At 42.1% G+C, this 20417-nt stretch overlaps 2 protein-coding genes across 4 annotated transcripts in view; both read left to right on the plus strand.

The window, feature by feature from the left end:
* LOC109433065 (uncharacterized) overlaps window positions 1-20417 on the plus strand; it is a 433734-nt gene that overhangs the window by 75984 nt on the left and 337333 nt on the right. The window lies entirely within an intron of this gene.
* On the plus strand, window positions 5104-8314 carry LOC109433067 (cuticle protein 19-like). The gene is made up of 2 exons (XM_019709454.3): window positions 5104-6208; window positions 6281-8314. Exons 1-2 carry the CDS (start codon window positions 6200-6202, stop codon window positions 6620-6622), a joined length of 351 nt encoding a protein of 116 aa, XP_019564999.3. The 5' UTR covers window positions 5104-6199; the 3' UTR covers window positions 6623-8314.

The following is a 20417-nucleotide window of genomic DNA, read 5'->3' on the forward strand; positions in this document are numbered from 1 at the left end:
AGGACACGTTCGGTGTAGTGCTGGAGTTGTGGTAATGGGCTGATTTTTTGTGTGGTGGGAGGGCGGTTTCTCCGTTTCTGTAGCGAGGTTGTGCAGGGGGTGTGGGTGTTGTGATTCCTTGTCTAATTTGGTGCTGTTTGAGCTTTGGAAAACTATGATGTTGAAGAGCCAAGAAATGAAGAAAACAACAATACGGTTTTTCGACATTTTGCTCGGACGGCGTCGGGTTGGACGGGGAGTCATGGTACCCACGCTTTTTGTACGGTTTCCTTACGGAGGCGGAGAGTTCGCCTCATTGCTACGGGTCTAGTACGTCACCAATCGTGCCCTATTACCGTAGACTTTTTTTTTAATTTATTTTTGCCTGTTTTGTCTAATTTTTATATTTGAAACACACTTTGATTGGTCCGTTACTTCAAGTAACGGCATTTACTCCTAATCAAGTTTTTATGTACAGTAAAAGAGGTTCTAAGAGTTAACATTGAGTGACCATTGAGGGTCTAAGAGTTGAACATTGACGTAGTTTGTGGATCGTTTGCTTCCCGAGTGAAGCGAGCAGTGACGAGTCAGTTTGAATATCCTGTTGTGTAGTTTGTAGTAAGTATTGAGCGATCATCAGATTGTTTACTTTTCGTATAAAGTGAGCAATGGCAGTCCATATAGAGCGTTGCGTTCAGTTTATTTCTGTGTGGAATAGACTAAAAGTTTCTGCTCCCTAATGGGGTGGAGACGCGTAATAGATTTTTTTCGCTTTGTTTTATCGTGGAAAAGTGAATAGTTTTGGGTGGCGGTTTGTGTATATTGAGCCATTGTCAGTTCGTATCAACAACCATGGGTGACTATTAAGTGCCCCACACAATGCATACGTTTGCGTGTGCGTGACAGTTGTTTGACACATTTCCCATGGGAAAACTGTCAAAAAAACGCAAACCTCGACGGAACGGACGCTATGTGTTCCAGGCTTTAGATCCACAATGGATACCTTTCCCTACTATCAAGAACTTCTTCCTGAGACAAACGTGGAGATGCAGCGATTCGCGGTCTTTATAACAACGTTTGTCTTACTAACCCATCCTCGATGACCGTGGACGGCTGCTCATGCTCATGCTCACTATGACTTCAACGAGTTTTAACAACACATTGATGAATTATTGTTACAATTCTAATTCATCAAATTATGTTTATCATTAAACTTCATACGTTTGGTATTGTTTTGATTTGCTATGAGAAAATTATTAATTAGTTTATGTTTTACTTTTTCTCGTTTCAGGTAAGCAACGGATTATGTTGATAAGCTCGTTAATAGTTCCTGGCGACAGCTACCTCAATGTACTATGTTATAATAGTTTATCACTTGTAAGTAGCTGCTGTTTTGTGAATTTAATATAACACTTTTGCTTTCTTGCCAAAATAATTGAAAAGAACGGATGTTGACAACGCTTACGATGACTGTGTGTTCCATGCAACACAAGTAATTGTGCGTGCAGTCGACTTTTACATGTTGCAAGTTACATGTTCAACAATGTAAATAATAAAACAAGTATGTTGCATAATAACCGGACTGTTGTCATGTTAGCGGCCATGTCAAACGGAAGCAATATAGATATCGAACCCTCATATATTCGGCTTCGATGCCATGGATTCATTCAAAGCGTTACAGCTACAGCTCGTGTGATGATCGATTCTTTAGTTAGAAGCATCATGTTCCACTTCGTCGTGCCGCTTGTAATCCTCCAAGTTCTTCCATCCTTGGCAATGGAAGGTGAACTCATTCTGCAACGGTTCGAGCAAACCACCGGATTTAATATCTTTAAGGCAGACCTTCGCGTAACTAAACTGAATCGTACTTGCGCAGTTCTAAATGGAACGGTCGATGTATTCGTTGACGTGGACAATAACTACTTGGTAAGTTGGCTACAAAAATAACAATTTTCCAAATTCAAACTCCTTTTTCTCAACAGCATCAAATGAAGTTTGCCTATAGTCGCCTCGGCAACAATCAATTTGTGGAGTATCCCATGAAGATCCCAAGTCAACGTTTTTGTGACTATTTAAATACCACCTACCGAGAATATCAGCATCTTTTTAAAGAAACATCAAACATACCTCAGGTCGGTCCGGAAGGGCTGTGTCCATTTCCATCCGGAAAATATTGGGTGAAGAATTTCACAATCCAGCCGGGTCTTGTGCCAGATCCATTTTACGATGCTTTATGGAGAATGACGGTACTGTTAGTCCGCGGGAAGAGCACCGCTTCCATGAATTTGTACATGCAACGGTACAGGGAAGGATCCTGGTAGATGTTTTGGTTTCCTAGAGTATATTATTATAAATTTGGATACATAGAATCTAGCATCGGAAACACGCATATAGTTATTGTGTTTCTCTTACTTACTGTCACATACAATTTGAAGCGTTCTTTTCCAGTCATGCAATTTTTTTTCAAAAGCCTTCTATATAAAACTTCATACACTAAATCAGCGTTTCTCAAACTATGGGTCGCGACCCACTGGTGGGTCGCGGGTTGATTTTTGGTGGGTCGCGAGGGCTTGAGTGATATTGTAATAGGGAAGTGGAACCTTCTCGGCAGGGGTCCTATTTTGGGCACTTTTCTGCTATAACTCAGCCAATTCTGAACCAATTGACACAATTTTTGGACCGCGATGATATACGTATAGTATCTAGCCGTGTACAAAATTTCAAGTCCATTGGTTTGGAATTGACTGAGTTATAGCGAAGAGTGCCCAAAATACCGGCCGCTGCTCAAGTGGTTCGCTACCCTAAATGGCTTAATTAATAGACCGGCCCAAAAACAAAAATGTCGAAAAAATTCCACGGGGCACCCTCTAGAATCGTGCCTTTGGATGAGAAGATCAATCTGTGAAAATTTCAGCTCAATCGGTTTAAAATTGAGCTGGCGCAAATGAGTTGAAGGTTTGTATGGGATTTTCAGTCCAAATATATGGGAAATTGGATGGCCTACAGTCTCTCACTCAGTACGCCGGTGCAGCGAGTTCGATTTAGCTCAGAATTGAAAGAATGGTAGTTGATACCCTAAGGAATAATTTTGTAGAAGACCATATCACGATAAAACTTAATTTAGTTGCAGTTTCAGCTAACGAAAGCAGGATGAGGACATCTTCCCCCGTTTACTCTCGGTTGTTACATGCAGCACGTGTTTGTCGGTCGAAGCTTGCGCGCTACATCATAGGCAGCTATGTGATTCTTCATTTTTTCGATACCCGCACACGTGCGTGAGCAATTGGTGTGAAGGACAACATAGCCGCCTATGATGAAGAGCGCAAGTTTCGAACAGCAAACACGTGCTGCATGTAACAACCGAGAGTTAACGGGGGAAGATGTCCTCATCCTGCTTTCGTTAGCTGAAACTGCAACTAAATTAAGTTTTATCATGATATGGTCTTCTACAAAATTGTTTCTTAGGGTATCAACTACCATTCTCTCAATTCTGAGCTAAATCGAACTCGCTGAACCGGCGTACTGAGTGAGAGACTGTAGGCCATCCAATTTCCCATATATTTGGACTGAAAATCCCATACAAACCTTCAACTCATTTGCGCCAGCTCAGTTTTAAACCGATTGAGCTGAATCTTTCACAGATTGTTCTTCTCATCCAAAGGCACGATTCTAGAGGGTGCCCCGTGAATTTTTCCAACTTTTCTTTCTCGCCATACAAATGTGGGCCGGTCTATTAATTAACTTATGTCAAATGATATTGCTAGCCATTTTTCATTATAAAAATACTCCCTTGGAGAAGCGTCAGAGTTCTAGGAATTCGGGTTCTCCTTAATTCTGTTAATTTTTTTATAGGTCTTAATCGGGAGTACTTTGAATGTTGAATTGTCTGCATTTTAAAATTGAGTTTTTGATCAAAAAGTTCAAGATCAGGGTAACATTTCAGAATTTAACCTAAGTGGTGGAAAAAAAAAGTTTATGTTTTTGCTTGCAGTTTGTGTTTCAGTTAGATTTACATTCTTGTATTGACTTTTCGAAACTTCTACGCAGAATACCCTTTTCGATTGAGTGTAGATTAACACGCCGAGTTCAGCAGTTAAAATATCAAAAAATGCAAAACAAATACCAAAAATCAGCAAAAGGAGAAAATAACAAACTTCGACAAGAAACCTTACTTTTACCGACCTACAATAAAGCTAAGCTTCGGTAAAATTCTGTTAATGTCAATAATTTAAATTTTTATGGATATCAGAACAACTGAAAAGTGATTTTAACGAATAACAGAAAAAATACGTGTGTATGAAGAAAAAGATTAAAAGTTTCATGAAGATTCATCTGATCATCCAGCTATAATTCTAAAAACTTTGAAATTTCACAGAAGCCTAAATCTGCCACTATATCTTCAAAGACTTTGTAAAAAATATATAATATTTATTGTTTTTTTTTTTCTAGAATGTGTTTTATAGTGTTGCATTGGATCCAGACTGATTAAATATATTAGAAACTTGGAAACCTATCTCAAATTCTTAAGACAACGCAAGAGTTTACTGAAGCTGAACATTAGAGCACCTTACTCTTACTCAGACTTTTTTTTAATTAAACAAAAAAAAACACTGTAAATTAAAAAAAAACATATTATTTTAGTTTGATTGCTACGTAACGAACGTTATTTAAAAAGTTAGATCAAATCATGGGTCAAATTTGCAGAAAAATGACGTATTTTTTGAAAATGCGTGCTGGTGGGTCGCCAACTCTAATAAAAATCAAAAGTGGGTCGCAAGCTGAAAAAGTTTGAGAACCCCTGCACTAAATCGTTGGTACAACATATTACCCATTAGGATGCCACAAAAGTTCAGCTTATTAGACGCAGTAGCTTAATCTCCCCCAAAAGAGGAGGAAAAAACCCAGTAGCAAAACATGCAGATGTTTATTTTGATTTAGACCTTTTGATTGAATACAAAATATGACGTTTTCAAGAAATGTGAAGAAAATAGATTTTATAAAAAAAACCGTTTTAAAGATAAGAAAAAGGCAGTCCTCTATTTTCAAACATGAACTGACGCATATTTTAGGGGACCCACAAGAACCTTTTTTTTAGTTCCTAAGCATTAGGTACATGTGATAGTTTTTAGTCAGTATTCTGACAAGTGTTATGTTCGATTCGGTGATATTGAATTTCCTGTTTCTACACTAAATAAATATAATTACTGGAAACCATTAACATCATCCTGAGTAACACAACTTAATTCCCATATGGTCTCATATAAATAGCCAGAATGATATAAGACCAATAAAGACAAAAGATAATGAAATATCCAATCATTCTCATAACACCGTTCACAATGCAACGAATGGACAAAGCAATGATGCCAAGTAATGACACCAAAAATTGATCATTCCGGCAGGACGATCAACCAAACTGAACCAAAGTTCCGTGGTAGAGTTTCCACTGCCGCTCTGGTGATTAACCCATCCAATTGCACATAATGTATGTAACTCGTGTACGATTCAAACAATCCCATCCATCTCGGAGGAGTTGAGGGGCGAGCAACTTGAAACAAATTCCTCCCATTATAGCGGTAAATTTGAAAATGCTCTAAAATGAGCATAAACCACACCAGCTGGTATGGACTGAACTGCACTGAAGCAACAAATACCCAGAAATCGGGCCCCCGATCCACCGCCGTGCCATGGGAAGCTGACGTCGATCGGTCGGAAAGAGACGATAGCTCGAAGGAAAAAAGCTACAACTGCGAACTGTTTCGAAAGCAAACAGCCCAATACTTCAATGTATATCAAGTGCCAAAGGGGTGGAAGCGAGCGAGAGGAAGGCCACGTACGGATAGCGACCGGTAATTCTCAAGAAGTTTCAATTTTTCTTTCGTTCAATGTCTCGCAAGGTCGGGCCCCTGCGAGCCATACTTTGGAGCCAACAACCGGAGGAGACCAATAGTAGCTAGGTAAGTTGAAACGGCAATGATGATGGCAGAAGTTACCATGAATGGAACGCGAAAATTGGAAAATTATGCATTTTTTCGGAATAACGACTGTACGTTCTCGAACCCCGACGAACTCGAGACGGTTGTAAGAAGCGAACCCCGACCGATCAGATCAATTCAGTATAAATAATCTGTGATGCGCTTCTAACGGCATCAGTTCATCCGAAGTGTTCTACCAGTGCACTGCAACCCGTGGTCAACGTCAGTTCAGAAAAAAAATCAAAATGTTCAAAGTGAGTGATCTGAAGATCCCTGAATCGCAACAACCTAACATCCCTTAATCTTGTAACAACCCATCCTTCCAGGTCATCGCATTGGTTGCCTGCTTAGTCCTTGTGGTAGTATCGGCGGAATACTACGTAGTTGAGGAGCATCAGGAACACGACGACCACTACGATGCCTACCCGAAGTACAAATTCGAATACGGAGTTATGGATCCGCACACCGGTGATCACAAGAGCCAGTGGGAGCACCGGGACGGAGACGTTGTGGTTGGATCGTACTCGGTCGATGAAGCCGACGGAACCCACCGGGTGGTGACCTACAACTCCGATGACCACAACGGATTCCAGGCCCATGTGCAGCGCGTCGGACATGCCCAGCACCCGCATGGCGAGAGCTATTCTCATATCGATCAGCATCATTGAGTATAAAGACTGGGATTTGTTCTTCACTTTAGAATTGGTCTATGCGGAGAGCATTAAGATTTTTATAACTACCGAATAAAGTTAAACGAAAGTTCCTTGTCCACAATGTGGGCCAACAAATTGGTTGTTATTATTTGGTTTATCGAAATTTGTTCCGGAAGTTCTTTCAAAATTACGAATCTGTGACGAAATATCGAGTAACAATAAACCGTGAAGGTCGAAAAGTTAAAATTCTAAATTAAAAACAATCAATCCACTTAGCGGTGATGGTGCCGTTCTAGTGCCTTCGAAAATTTATTTCAACCAAACTTAAGTGATAAGTTGATAAATATCGCACTTTATCCATTTCATAAGAATTCTTTTACAGGTACTCTTCGATATAACGTACACATAAATTGTCTCTTCGCACGTTATATCGAAGCAGAAAAAATACATTTTTTGTACTAGTGTTGATGGACTCGACGTGAAATTAACCCCATATAATGATTTCAGTGATATTCACAAAAACAATAATGAAAAACATGAGTTTTCACGAAAAAGCCAATTCGTCTTTTGTGCTTCTATAGAATGTTCATTTTGCTTCGATATAACGTACACTTTTTTCCAATTTGCGCTAATTTTGGGTAACAAGGCTGATGCTGCAACAATACATTGATTTGAGTGATTTTGTAGTTGATGGGGACCGTCCATAGAATTACGTAACGCTTTTAGGGGGAGAGGGGTTTAATAAAATGTGAGAACCCATACAAAAATTTCAGAGGTTTAATACAAAAAGTGTGACATACGGGGGAGGGAGGGTTTGGAAATGGGCAGTTTTTGCGTGACGTAATTTATGGACGCTCCCATGTGAGGGTTATTACTGAAGAAAAATATTTGTTTTTCAATGTTGTACGCTAAATCGAAACAAAATGTACGTGTATCGAATGCACTATATCGAGGGTACGTTATATCGAAGATTACCTGTAATGACACAAAAAAACATAGCGTTTAATTCGGTTCTACTTTGTTTAAAATTCTATAACATCATACCAGGCATATAAAATTTATCCGTGTTAAACCACGCGCGATATGATAAGTTTTTTTTTCGGTTTCAGCGATTAGTACACTGCCACGAATCGCAAGTCAGTCTCACACTTTGCGCAAAGTTGAATAATTGTATCTTTCTTCAGATTATCTTTCATCTGCGTGAATAAAAAAAAACATATGATTTGTTTAGTAAATTAGAAAAACAACACCAATTCAGATTGTTTCATAATGACAAGTAATACAAGCAAAGAATGGTAAGTGACAAAATGCAACTTTTGCGTAAATGAGGTTTAAAGTTTTGCACCAATCTATCGTCCCATACAAAATGCAACCGGACCAAGGGAAGGAGAACCCTTGGATTACGGTAGGAAAAAAGAAGAAGGTGAGAACTACGAAACCAGCCCGCAAACGAGCGAGAAGTGACGAGCTGGTCTTCAAAACCGAGGCAGACACATACGCCGAGGTGCCGAAGGCCATGCGAGGCGAGAATCGTCTCTCACCGTTGGGCGCGGATGTAAAAAGCATCCGGCGCACCAGGACTGGAGAGATGATGCTAGTGCTGGAGAAGGAAGCAGCTAATAAAAGTACTTCCTACAAAGCACTAGCCCAAGAGGTACTTGGCGAAAAGGTGCAGGTTAGAGCCCTAACGGCGGAGGCAACTCTCCAGTGTAAAAACCTGGACGAGATTACCGACGCAGAGGAGCTCGCAGCCGCACTCAAACAGCAGTGTGAGATAGATGTACCAAGTGCATCGATCCGCCCGCGTAAAGGTCCGGCTGGCACGCAGATTGCCGCGTTCAAACTCCCCGTAGGGGATGCGAACAAGGCGATTTCAGTCGGGAAGATCAAGGTAGCTTGGTCAGTGTGCCCGCTCAGCATATACGAGCCGCCAGTGGCGTGCTTCAAGTGCTTTGAGCAAGGGCATAAGTCCTGGGCATGCCCAGACCGGAGTAAGCTCTGCAGGAAGTGTGGAGTAGAAGGCCATATCGCCAGGGATTGCAACTCTGAACCAAAATGCCTGATTTGCACGGCGAACAAGGACCACACGACGGGCGGGTCTAAATGTCCAGAAAGGAGGTCGAAGTTCCAAACGATAATGCAGGTTACACAACTAAACCTGAACCACTGTGAAGCCGCACAACCGTTGTTATGGCAATCAGTCTCGGAGTCAAGTACAGACATCGCACTACTATCGGACCCATACCGCATCCCTTCCGATAACGGAAACTGGGTAGCGTATAAGACCAAGCTAGCGGCGATCTGTACAACCGGTCGTTTTTCGGTCCAGGAAATAGTTTCCACGTCGCACGAGGGCTTCGCAATCAACGGGGTATACTACTGCAGTTGTTATGCCCCTCTCAGGTGGACGATAGACCAGTTCTCGTCTATGCTGGAATCGTTAACAAGCGCAATGGTGGGATTGAGTCCTGTGGTCATCGGTGGAGACTTCAACGCCTGGGCGATTGAGTGGGGTAGCCGCTTGACTAACGCGAGAGGTTGGGCCTTACTCGAAGCTATGGCTAGACTAAACTTGGATGTCGCGAACGTAGGCTACAAAAAAACCTACAGTAGGAATGGTGCAGAGTCCATCATTGATGTGACCTTCTGGAGCCCGGGTCTAAACCCTAGCTCGGACTGGAGGGTCGACGATGGATACACGCATAGTGACCATCTGGCGATTCGATACAGAGTGGAACACGGAGGAAGACGGCCTCAGCTGAAGGTCATCGACCGTCATCGGGGATGGCTGACTTCGCGATTCAATAAGCCGGCATTTGTGGAGCGATTGCTTATGGAGGGTAACACCGACGATCTATCCAGCGATGATCTAGTCGGAACCCTAAGCCGTGCATGTGACGCCGCTATGCCAAGGCGATCCCTACCCAGAAATGGACGCAAACCGGTGTACTGGTGGTGTCCAGAAATCGCAGAACTCCGCGCATCCTGTTGCACTGTATAAAGAGATTAAGACTCGTAAGCGGGCGTGCTTCGAAAATCTCTGCCAGGCAGCCAACACGACCCCATGGGGTGATGCCTACAGAGTAGTCATGGCCAAAACGAAGGGCGCGTCAGCACCCCCAGAACGCTCCCCAGCGATGCTGCAGAAGATCGTGGAAACGCTGTTCCCGCGCCACGATACAAGACCATGGGCCCCCTTTTCCTATAGCCAAACCGGCCATAGCGAGGTAGCCCCGGTGACGAACGACGAACTCATTGCAATAGCGAAGTCGCTTAAGTTGAACAAGGTTCCGGGTCCGGATGGTATCCCGACATTAGCCATCAAGACGGCCATCGAGGCTAAGCCTGACATGTTCAGAATGGCTATGCAGATGTGCCTAGACAGAGGCGAATTTCCGGAGAGGTGGAAAAGGCAAAGATTGGTTCTACTGCCCAAACCCGGGAAGCCACCTGGCGACCCGTCGGCATACAGACCTATCTGCCTGCTGGACACCGCCGAAAAACTGTTGGAACGGATCATTCTGTCGAGGCTGATGGCCTATACCGAGAAACCCGATGACTCTGGTCTCTCGGATAACCAGTTCGGCTTCCGGAAGAATCGATCGACGGTGGACGCTATTAGGGCTGTAACCAAAACGGCCGAGATAGCGCTCTAAAAGAATCGAACAGGAATCCGCTATTGCGCGGTCGTCACGCTGAACGTTAAGAATGAGTTCAACAGCGTCAGCTGGGCCGCCATTGAGTGCGCAATACACCACCTAGGAGTCCCGGTTAGCCTATGCCGGATATTGGAGAGCTACTTCCAGAATAGGGTGCTAATCTATGACACCGAGGAAGGCGAGAGGAGCTACAACATCACCGCAGGGGTACCGCAAAGGTCCATCTTGAGCCCGGTACTATGGAACGCGGCGTATGATGGCGTATTGAGGCTCAAACTTCCACCGGGCGTAAAGCTGGTCGTCTTCGCCGATGATATTACCCTCGTGGTATACGGCGAGTCGATAGAGGAAGTGGAACTGACAGCAACTCACGCAATTGGCATAGTGGAGGACTGGATGAGGTCGAGACATTTGGCACTCGCGCACCACAAAACGGAGGTGGTGGTGGTAAACAACCGCAAGTCTGAACAGCAGGCAGTGGTCACCACAGGTGGATGCACGATCAACTCTAAGCGCTCACTGAAGCAATTGGGGGTCATGATCGACGATAAGCTGAAATTCGAAAGCCACGTAGAATATGCCTGCAAAAAAGCAAGCATGGCGATAATGGCATTGTCAAAGATAATGTCAAATAGCTCGGCAATAGTCTCGAGTAAGCGTAAGCTGCTCGCGGCAGTAGCGGTCTCCATACTACGGTATGGCGCCGCTGCATGGTCGAAGGCGCTAGTGGTTAAACAGGCTGATGTGCCTTAGGGTGGTGAGCGCATACCGCACGATCTCAAAGGACGCGGTATGTGTGCTAGCGGGCATGATGCCCATAGCTTTAGTAGTGGCAGAGGATGAAGAATGTTTCGAGCGACGCGGCATAAGAGGCGCGAGGCGTATCGCCTGAACCTCGTCTATGCTGAAGTGGCAGAGGGAATGGGATTCCTCCAGCAAGGGTAGATGGACACATAGGCTCATACCGAGCGTGTCCATGTGGACGAGCAGGCCCCATGGCGAGGTGAATTTTCACTTGACTCAATTTCTGTCAGGTCATGGGTGCTTTAGGTGGTATCTGCACAGATTCGGACACGCAGGCTCCCCCGCATGTTCGGAGTGTGCAGACTGCGACGAGACCGCGGAGCATGTGCTCTTTGAATGTCCACGTTTCGTGGAGCAAAGGTCGAGTATGCAGGAGGTATGCGGTATAGATATCACGCCTGACAACATTGTTGAAAGGATGTGTATGGGGGCGAACAAGTGGGACTCCGTTACTTCCACGGTTTCTCGAATCGTACTTGAATTACAGAGTAAATGGCGAGCCGAACAACAGCTTGTTGAGTTGGCCCCCCTTCCCCATCCAGGAGCTTGAGTTCAACGGGTAGTCTAAGTACTAGCCAGGACCCGAGCCTCCAGGGGAGAGTGAACAACTTAAGGCGGTAGCTGGTGGAACGCTTACTATTAGAGTGTACTCATGTACGGTCCCCCCCCTTCTCGAAGTCATCCCTAACGGGCGTACCGCGAAGGTAAGGAAGGGAGAGAATGAGTTTTTATTGGGTCGATCCCCACATCACCCGAGGAACCACCTCTTGGGTATCTGTTGCAGATTTTCTCATTCTATAAAAAATAAAATACAAAATGTCAGAAGATTCAAAATCAACTCAATTTTCTCCAATTTATTGTAATTTTTCTAATTAATATAAAAAAAATCTTACGCTTAAAGTCTGAAGATTTGTTTGATTGCTTAACTCAAATTCGATAAAATGGTCACTTACACTCCTTTGTATCTGGGCCCCTCACTTATGGTTTCATGTTTGGAGTAGTTTCTGCAGGTTTCATTACAATCGCAAAAGTTAGCAAGTCATAGCGCTTTTTCGAAGTTTTACATAGGGTAATTGTTCCCATCGTTGTGGTAGCACCTAATGTTGCGGTAATGGCAATTAAGCACTTTTTCGACTGAAATGTTACCAAAAGGTATTTTTAGTCATATGATTTCAATGGGATACCGCAACATTAGGAACACAATGTTCTTTCAGATAAAAACGAATAAAATGCTCATAACAACATCAAAGTGGAAATATTTCGTTATTTTCCCGTAGATTAAGGATGGATTTTATTATTTTCAATTCCATCCATGTAAAAAGTTTGCTTGGGGCGATAACGATTGTGCTTTAAACATGTACCCGGTGCTTAACTCCTCCATGATCGGATCAATTACCCTATGTTGGACGCTATGTTGGACGCTCTCCTTATCGACTCACTGTTTTGCAGCCCATTATTATCCATACTGAATAATAAACGTGACTTCGGCATTGCAATGATTCAAAGTGAGAACCACATCGATATGTCTGCACTATGTTCTGCATCCAAATTTGTTCCCGTAAGCAAATAGACTGCAGAACAAAAAAGAACGGTAAGAACTCGAAATCCAAACACATGAGCTGTATTCCGGTGGTGCAGATCGTGGAACTGGTGCTCTTTTGGTTCACCTTGGAAATTATAATTAAGATATTAATCTGTAATAGGTATGTTTCTGTTCCACTACGATGGCAAAATGTTTCCAATTTCCTCCTCCCGGACCATTACTGCTGGCGCTGGCGGACTGGCTGGTGGTACATGGTACATATGCATATAGGTACGTAGATACATTCACGTAAAGAGCGCACAAACCAATAACATCCGATGTAGAACATTGTAGTTGCCCATAACCCGGCGCGGTTCGAAATGGTGGAACACTTTGTATGCCACGATTTGTGTGTCACAGAGTTGCGCACAAGCTTGGTCGGTTGGTGACGACGACCGGCCGTCTTAGTAAGTGGTACAAATGGCCTGTACCGGAACAAATCGCTTGCACGTTCGGATTTGAATTTGGTGCAGGAAAGCGGTCGTTATACATACCGGTCGCCACCACATTACCGCCGTTCGCCCGTTAAGCGCCGGAGGTGCAGCATTTGAGGTGGCTTTGTGGCTGAATCAAACCAGTCCGGCAACAAGGGGAACGCTATCGGGAAGGGACATAACGAAGCCGAAGAATAATTCGATTCAGTTGGTTCAGGAAATATGTTTTTGGATTAAATCAATTGAGATACTGAAGATCTGATACACAGATAACTGTCAAATGTCATAGAAACATGACGAACTTATCCAGTTATTTCTGAGGTAAGTATAAAATTTGAAACTAATTGTCGATGTGTTGTTAGTCATTACACTTTCAGCTTTAATTTATTTGAATTGGAACACATCCGCAGTACACTTCAGGAAACTCAGCGATGTTTTCCGCGTGGATATTCATTCCTTCATTTAATTAAAAACCTTAACAAAAATAAGATTGAGTCCACAATTGTACACCTCAAAACCTGCCTCCCTTTAACAACCCTCTAATACCCAACCCCGCCTTTAGACGGGGTATAGTTTGAGCATTTTTGTAATTTTTGCTTCGTGGAAAATCAAACTTTCTATATTTTTGGCTGATATTTAGGACTGTTTTGTATACCTCAAAATAATGTTTGGTGTATTTTAAAGCGTATTCACATTTTTTAAAAATCATTGAAAAATTGATGTTTTAGTCACCTTTTAGAAGTCATTGTTTATTTTGCACTGAATCGCTACAATTAACATATTTTATTTTTTTCCCAAATCATTCTATCCTAGGTTAATAGTTTGAGGTAATCGAGTACACTCTAAAATTATTTTCCTTAAAATTACACAGAAAATAAAATTTCCTATGAAAAAAAATTATGATAAAAATATTTCAACAATAATGATAAAATCTCAAAATGTTTTCATCTCGAAAAATCCGTATCCCTAATAGGCTTCCACGAAAAATATTAAAGTGTGGGGATGTTCAAAAATAAAAATTAGAAAAATCATAAACTGAAATTCACGAAATCGAGAATTAAAAATAATTATCTTTCAAAACATGTTTACATCGATTTTAGATGACGGAAAATGATATTTAGATCAAAATCAAAAATTTGGGTATAAGAGGATTAACAACGTCATACGCTTGTTAGACTATCCTCAACCAAGTGAGCCTACCATCTCTTTTCTGGCTCAACTACAGTTTGATTTTATCCTAATGGGCACAAATGCGAATGTGTTGGAAATTGGTTTCTATACCAAAAGGGAGTGTTCATGGTGATAGGACTCAGTTTGCATTGGCGTAGCTAGAGGGGTGGGCTGTGGGGCCTGCCCCCCCCCCCCCCCCAGAATCCGCCAGGCCCTCCTCAGAAATTTTTCATGACTTTATATATGGAAATTAACAAAAAAAAACTGAAAAAACACTGTCTTAATGACAAACATAGACCTGTAATACTTCGATATTGATATGGCATAATAAGTGTTCAAATTGATAGTTATTAGAGACTATTCTCAATGTATCACTCTTTACAAGGTCATTATCCAAAATGGTCTTTGTAATTGACTCTGAGATAACGATATAATCAGAATTATATAAGTAGCAATGGTTTGAAAAACTATTTTGTTAAAAAAAATCTGCTAGAATTTACAATGGAATTCAGAGAAAATATATGTTACATAATAAAGGGCCCATTTCTAGTCGGTAACTATAATATCTTTGTCTTTCTTGGACATCGAGTATTTGCGCGCCTATCAAACAATGCACAAATTAAAATGTTCATTGCGGAAGTTATAATATCTATAAAAGTTCTCAATTAACTCTAAGCTGAGATTCAGGCGTTATCCTAGTTTCAATGTTACGCCAAAAAGATAAAGTAAAAAGGGCAAAGACAGCTGTTCGGCCTGGAGAGGTTGGTTTGAGCAGCCTTAGCAAATTTATACCAGCTACCTTTTAAACTAATGGTAACACGATGAAATTGAAAATAATATTATTATATTCTTGAAAAGCATTACTTCAATCTTCAGCAGTCACGATGATGTATTTTGTACATTACTTTAAAAAAAAAACCTGGAAAAAACCTTGCCTATTCTACACAAACCAGCGTGGTGCTGGTAGCGTTGACAAATTTCTGAAGGATTAAGGGTTTTTGTTTACTCGTGCATTGCTTCTTCTGAAGCTTATAATATTTTGCATGTGTTCCAATGCAAATCGCTGCAGGAATTCCTCTGGAAATCCTTCGAATAATTCACAAGATCTTCAGGTAATCCTGGGAAAAAAATCTTGGAAAATCTCTGAAAAGATGATGGGAGGGGTACGGGAATTTCTGAACTAACCTTTGAATAAATTTTTGAAAAGATCCAGAGAGGAATTTCTGAATGAATCACCACAGAAATTCACGGAGCAATCCCTGAAGAGATTCCTGGAGAAATCTCTAGAGGAATTTCTGCAGATATGCCTGGAGTAAACTCTGTAGGAATTCCAGGAGAAATTTCTGGAAATATACCTGGAGGAATCCCTGGAAAACAAAATCTGAAGAAACCGCATCAGGGATCTCTGTAGGAATTCGTAGAAAAAGTTCTGGATGAATCCTTGGAGGAATTTGTTGGCGAATTCCGGGAGAAATCCCTAGCAGGATTCTTGGAAAACTCATAGGAGGAATTTCTGGAGAAATCCCTGAAGCAATTCCTAGAGGAATCTCTGAAGAAAATCCTAGAGAACCTTTTGGGCAAATTCCTGGCGAAATCCTTGGACAAGTTCCTGAGGAATTTCTGAAGGAATAAATTAAGGATTTCGTGGAGGCATCCCTGGAGAAATTCCTTGATAAATTCCTAGACGAATTCCTGATGAAATCTTCAGAGAAATTCTGGGAGGGACCTTTAGAAGAGTTCCCAGAGCAATCCCTAGATGAATTTCTACCGAAATACCTGAAGGAATTCCTGAAGAAACACCAGACGTAATTCATGGAGGAATTCTTGGTGGAATTCCTGGAGGAGTCCCTGGAGAAATGCCTGGATAAAATCCTGGAAGAATGCCTGGAGAAATATCTGGAATAATGCCTGGATAAACTCCGGGAGAAATTTACGCCCGAATTTCTGAAGCAATCTCTGGAGGATTTTCTGGATGATTCCTAAAGAAATCCTTGAAGAAATTTCTTGAGGAATCTCAGGAGGATCTCATGCAGGAATCCCTGGAGGAGTTCTGGGAATGATTCCTGGATTAACTCCCGATGCAATTTCTGGGCGAATTTCTGAAGGAATCCCTGGAAGATTTGCTGGAGAAATTCCTTGATGAGTTGCGGTAGTAGTTTCTGAAGGAATTCGTGGATCAATTCCTGGAGGAATTTCTGAAGGAATTCCTGGGGTATTTCTGAAGAAACCTCTTGAGGAATTCCTGGAGGTATCCTTAGAGTAATTTCTAGAGAAATTCTTGGAATAACCTCAGGAAGAATGCCTGGACAAATTCCTGTCGGAAACCCAGGAAGAATTCCTGGAGAAATCTCTAGAATTCTTGGGGAAAATCCGTGACTATTCTTGGAAGAATTTCCGTTGAAATCCCTGGAAAAATTCCTCGATGAATTCCTGGAGGAATGCCTGTAGGAACCCTTGGAGAAATTCCTGGAGGCATGTCTGTACGAATGCCTCGAGGAATCTCTAGAGAAACTCCTTGAGAAATCTCTAGAGGGTTTCCTGGATTACTCCCTGCATAAATTCTACGAGGAATCCCTGGAAAAAATCCTTGAATTACTGGAGCACTTTCAGGAGTAATCCCTGAAAAAAATCCTGGAGGAATCGCTAGAGGAATTAGAGGAATTCCTAGAGGCATTCCTAGAAGAATCCCTAGAGGAATTTCTAGAAGAATTCTTGGACGAATCCCTGTAGGAGTTTTTAAAGATTTCATGCAAGAATTCTCAGGGGAATCCTCAAAGAATTCCTAGACAAATTTCTGGAGGAATCCCTCGAGGAATTCCTGGAGGAATCCCAATAAGAATTCTAGGAGAAATACGAAGTTTAATTTCTCAGGGAATTCCAAGAGGAGTTTCTAAAGAAATCTCAGGGGAAGTATTGAAGAATTCGCTGAAATTCCTGAGAAAATCCTGAAATCCTGGATTATTTCCTGAAGAAGTTTCTGAAGGAATCCCCAGAAAAGTTCTGCAGGCATTTTTGAAATAGTTCCGTATGTTGTTCCTGAAGGAATCACAGAAGGAATTCCTGGGTGAATCCCTGGAGGAATTCTTGGAAGAATTTCTGAAGATACCCCATGAAGAATCCCAGAAGCAAACTCATGAGGATTTCTTTAGGGAATCTCAGGAGAGCTTTTATAGCGAATTCCCAGATGAATTTCAGTAGGAATCCCTAGATAAAAAAATCTGAAGAAATCGATGTCTATACAATAATTTCTGGACGAATTATCAAAGGAATACTTAAATACTTAAATACCTTAAGTTTTATTACACATTTTTTCAAACAATTTCTGGATTATATTTAAATAATTTATAGTAAATTTTTCTGAAAGAATTTTTGGAACTTATTCCTGCAGAAACACTTCGAATCAATCCAGATGACATAATTGGAGCAATAACCTAATCCCAGAAGGACTAAATGGAGAAATCGCTGTAGAAATCTCTGAAGGAATACCTGCAGAAATACCTTACTTAAAGGATCTCTGGAGAAATTCCTGAAGGAAACCTCAAAAAAAAGCACTGGAACAACCACTGGAGGAACCTCTAAGTATATCTCAGATCAAATCCCAAAAGAATTGTCGCGAGGAATCTTTAGATTCATTCTTGAAGGAATTTCCGGAGGCTTCCATGATGGATTCACTGCAGCAAGCTTTGGAAAGAATCTTGGAGGAATTGTTCTTACTCATATAGTTTACGGAACTACACACCAAACGCTGTCAGTAATATTTTGCTGAATTTTGCCGAGCTGAAGGGTCCAACAATTTTTTTTCTTGAATTTTCAGCAAAGTATGCTGAATTTCAGCATAACGTTACTGCCCAGGTAACTACGCTGCTTGAGTCGTAATGCATGCATAAATATGGTGTATATAAAGCAAGCATTACTATGTATGTACAATTATTGTTGGATTAAAGTGGGGAAGGGCCCCAATAAAGCTAAATTGAAATTAGCTACAATGCGACTATATTGGGACCCTTTCCCACTTTAATCCAACTTTAATTGTACATACACAGTAATTCTCGTTTTATATACACTGTAATGTAGGCACGCATTACGGCTTGAGCAGCGTGGTTACTTGGGTGGTGATCAGCAGAGCTTACTGAACAAATCCACAAAAAATTGCTAAATTTCAGCATTTTTTTTTGCTGAAACCGTCAGCTCGGCATTTTAGGTAAAAGGCGGAGAAAGAAATCTATGACATACTTCTTCTAACATCTACACAACAAAAACCTGCGCCGCCGTGACTCTTCTGTGACAAGTGGGGGTTTGGGATTTGTGCTCTGTTTGGAAAACACCACTGGATGTAAATTTGAAAGTGAATCGGAATTTCCTGATACCTACCCACTATTGTTGATTTTCATCAAATTACAATCAACTGTGTGGTGAACAATTACGCTCAATCTGTAGCATTTTTTTGTTTTCTTCTTCAGCATCGCTAGCTAACTTTTCGCACTTGAAATGGTTTCTTTTCTCATCTGATGGCTAACAGCCATCCTCTACGGTTGGTCGGTTGCCTGGTAGACTCCCGAACAATTGCTGCTCACGGTAGTTGCTGCAGAAAAAGCGAATCTAAACGTGATGCACGACCTGCTCTCACTAGGTCTATCTAGGCATATAGTAAAATGGAGAGGATCCACCGAAAGCGAGAGGAGGCGGGCCGGTCGAAAATTTAATTGGGTGGCCTACATTAAGTCCCTCTGACGACGACGTGTGCGCTCGCCTACCGTGTAAGATTGGAGGGCAAGCAATTTCGGACCCCGGTCAATTTTGGAAGGTACCTTCGATCAGGTCTTCTTCCCGAATCGAGCTATAGTTGATCGATCGACTGCTCGTTGGCCCTACCCGCCACTGCGTTGTTGCAGTGCATTTGAGCATGACCAGATCCGAATCTGAATCTCGGCGAAATGGGTCAATTCGGTTGCCTTTTTCCTGTCAGAGACGATTGCGATAAAAGGTTAACCCAGGTGGAATGTGTATAATTGCGGCAAGCGATCGTTAAAACGCGGAAATGATTGGTGGTCATCTGATCGAAAGTGGATGGTGGTAACGCGGATCACACGGACGCGCAGTAGTGTCGTGGGTTGGTCCCTGATGGTAATGCTTTTCGGCGACGGCGGTGGCGGCGATGACCGCAATTGACTTCGGGATCCTCGTGTCGTCGGGGTTGAGGTCAACCGGCTTCAGCCGGAGCCTTCAACGCAACGACCACAGAGTGGCTAGAAGAGCGACGGACGACGACGACGATGATGATGATGATGAGGCGGGGATGATTTGTTAATAATTATGAGGGATGGGAGCCTGGAAATTGTAGGTAGGTTCATCCTACGATCGGTATTGACGTCGATCTTTCAACGGGACTGGACTGAATGTGGATGATATACTACAGCAAAAAACTATTTAGAGTGGTCTGAATTAATCGTTTATATTTCAATGAAGAATCTGTTAGATGTGAAAGAAGTTTGATTTATTTTACAATGACATATCGTTCATTCTTCTTGGCGTGAACAGAAACAATGCTCACATCTCAGCTTAGAGTTGTTTGAGCACTTCCAATGACATTTTTCTACATGACGATTTCACATGTGTGGATCGTGTAGTAAGCATTGAAGATACTCTTATGCCAAGTAAGTCAGGGAAATTTTCAATATAAAAATTTCCTTGACCGACTGGCTTATCGAAGCCGTCTGGCATGCATTGCAGAGCTATTGGACGTCATCTAGGACAGTGCCACTATAGCTGTGGAGGCCCTCTTGCAGGCCTAATCTACGTGGCCACCGAAAGTAAGTTTATCATTGATCATCATTCCCAAATGTTTGACGGAGCACTTCGATGTGATAATGCAATCTTCTTCACCGCTACTCCGACTTCTAGTTGTTCACAACCACCACCTCAGTTTTATGGAGAGCCAATTCCACTTTCCTGGGACTCATTTATTCCTCCACAACTGCGATCGAGTTGGCTGCAGTCAATTTCACTTCTTCAATCGATTCACCATAGACCTCCAGCGTAATGTCGTCAGGGAAGTCGACTATTGTCACTACCACCAGGAACTTTAACCTCAACACCTCATCGTACATGACTTTCCATAACACCAGACCCAGGATGGAACCTTGCGGGACTTCTGAGGTTAT

The sequence above is a fragment of the Aedes albopictus genome, chromosome 2 (assembly GCF_035046485.1).
Source record: "Aedes albopictus strain Foshan chromosome 2, AalbF5, whole genome shotgun sequence".
NCBI classification, from domain to species: domain Eukaryota; kingdom Metazoa; phylum Arthropoda; class Insecta; order Diptera; family Culicidae; genus Aedes; species Aedes albopictus.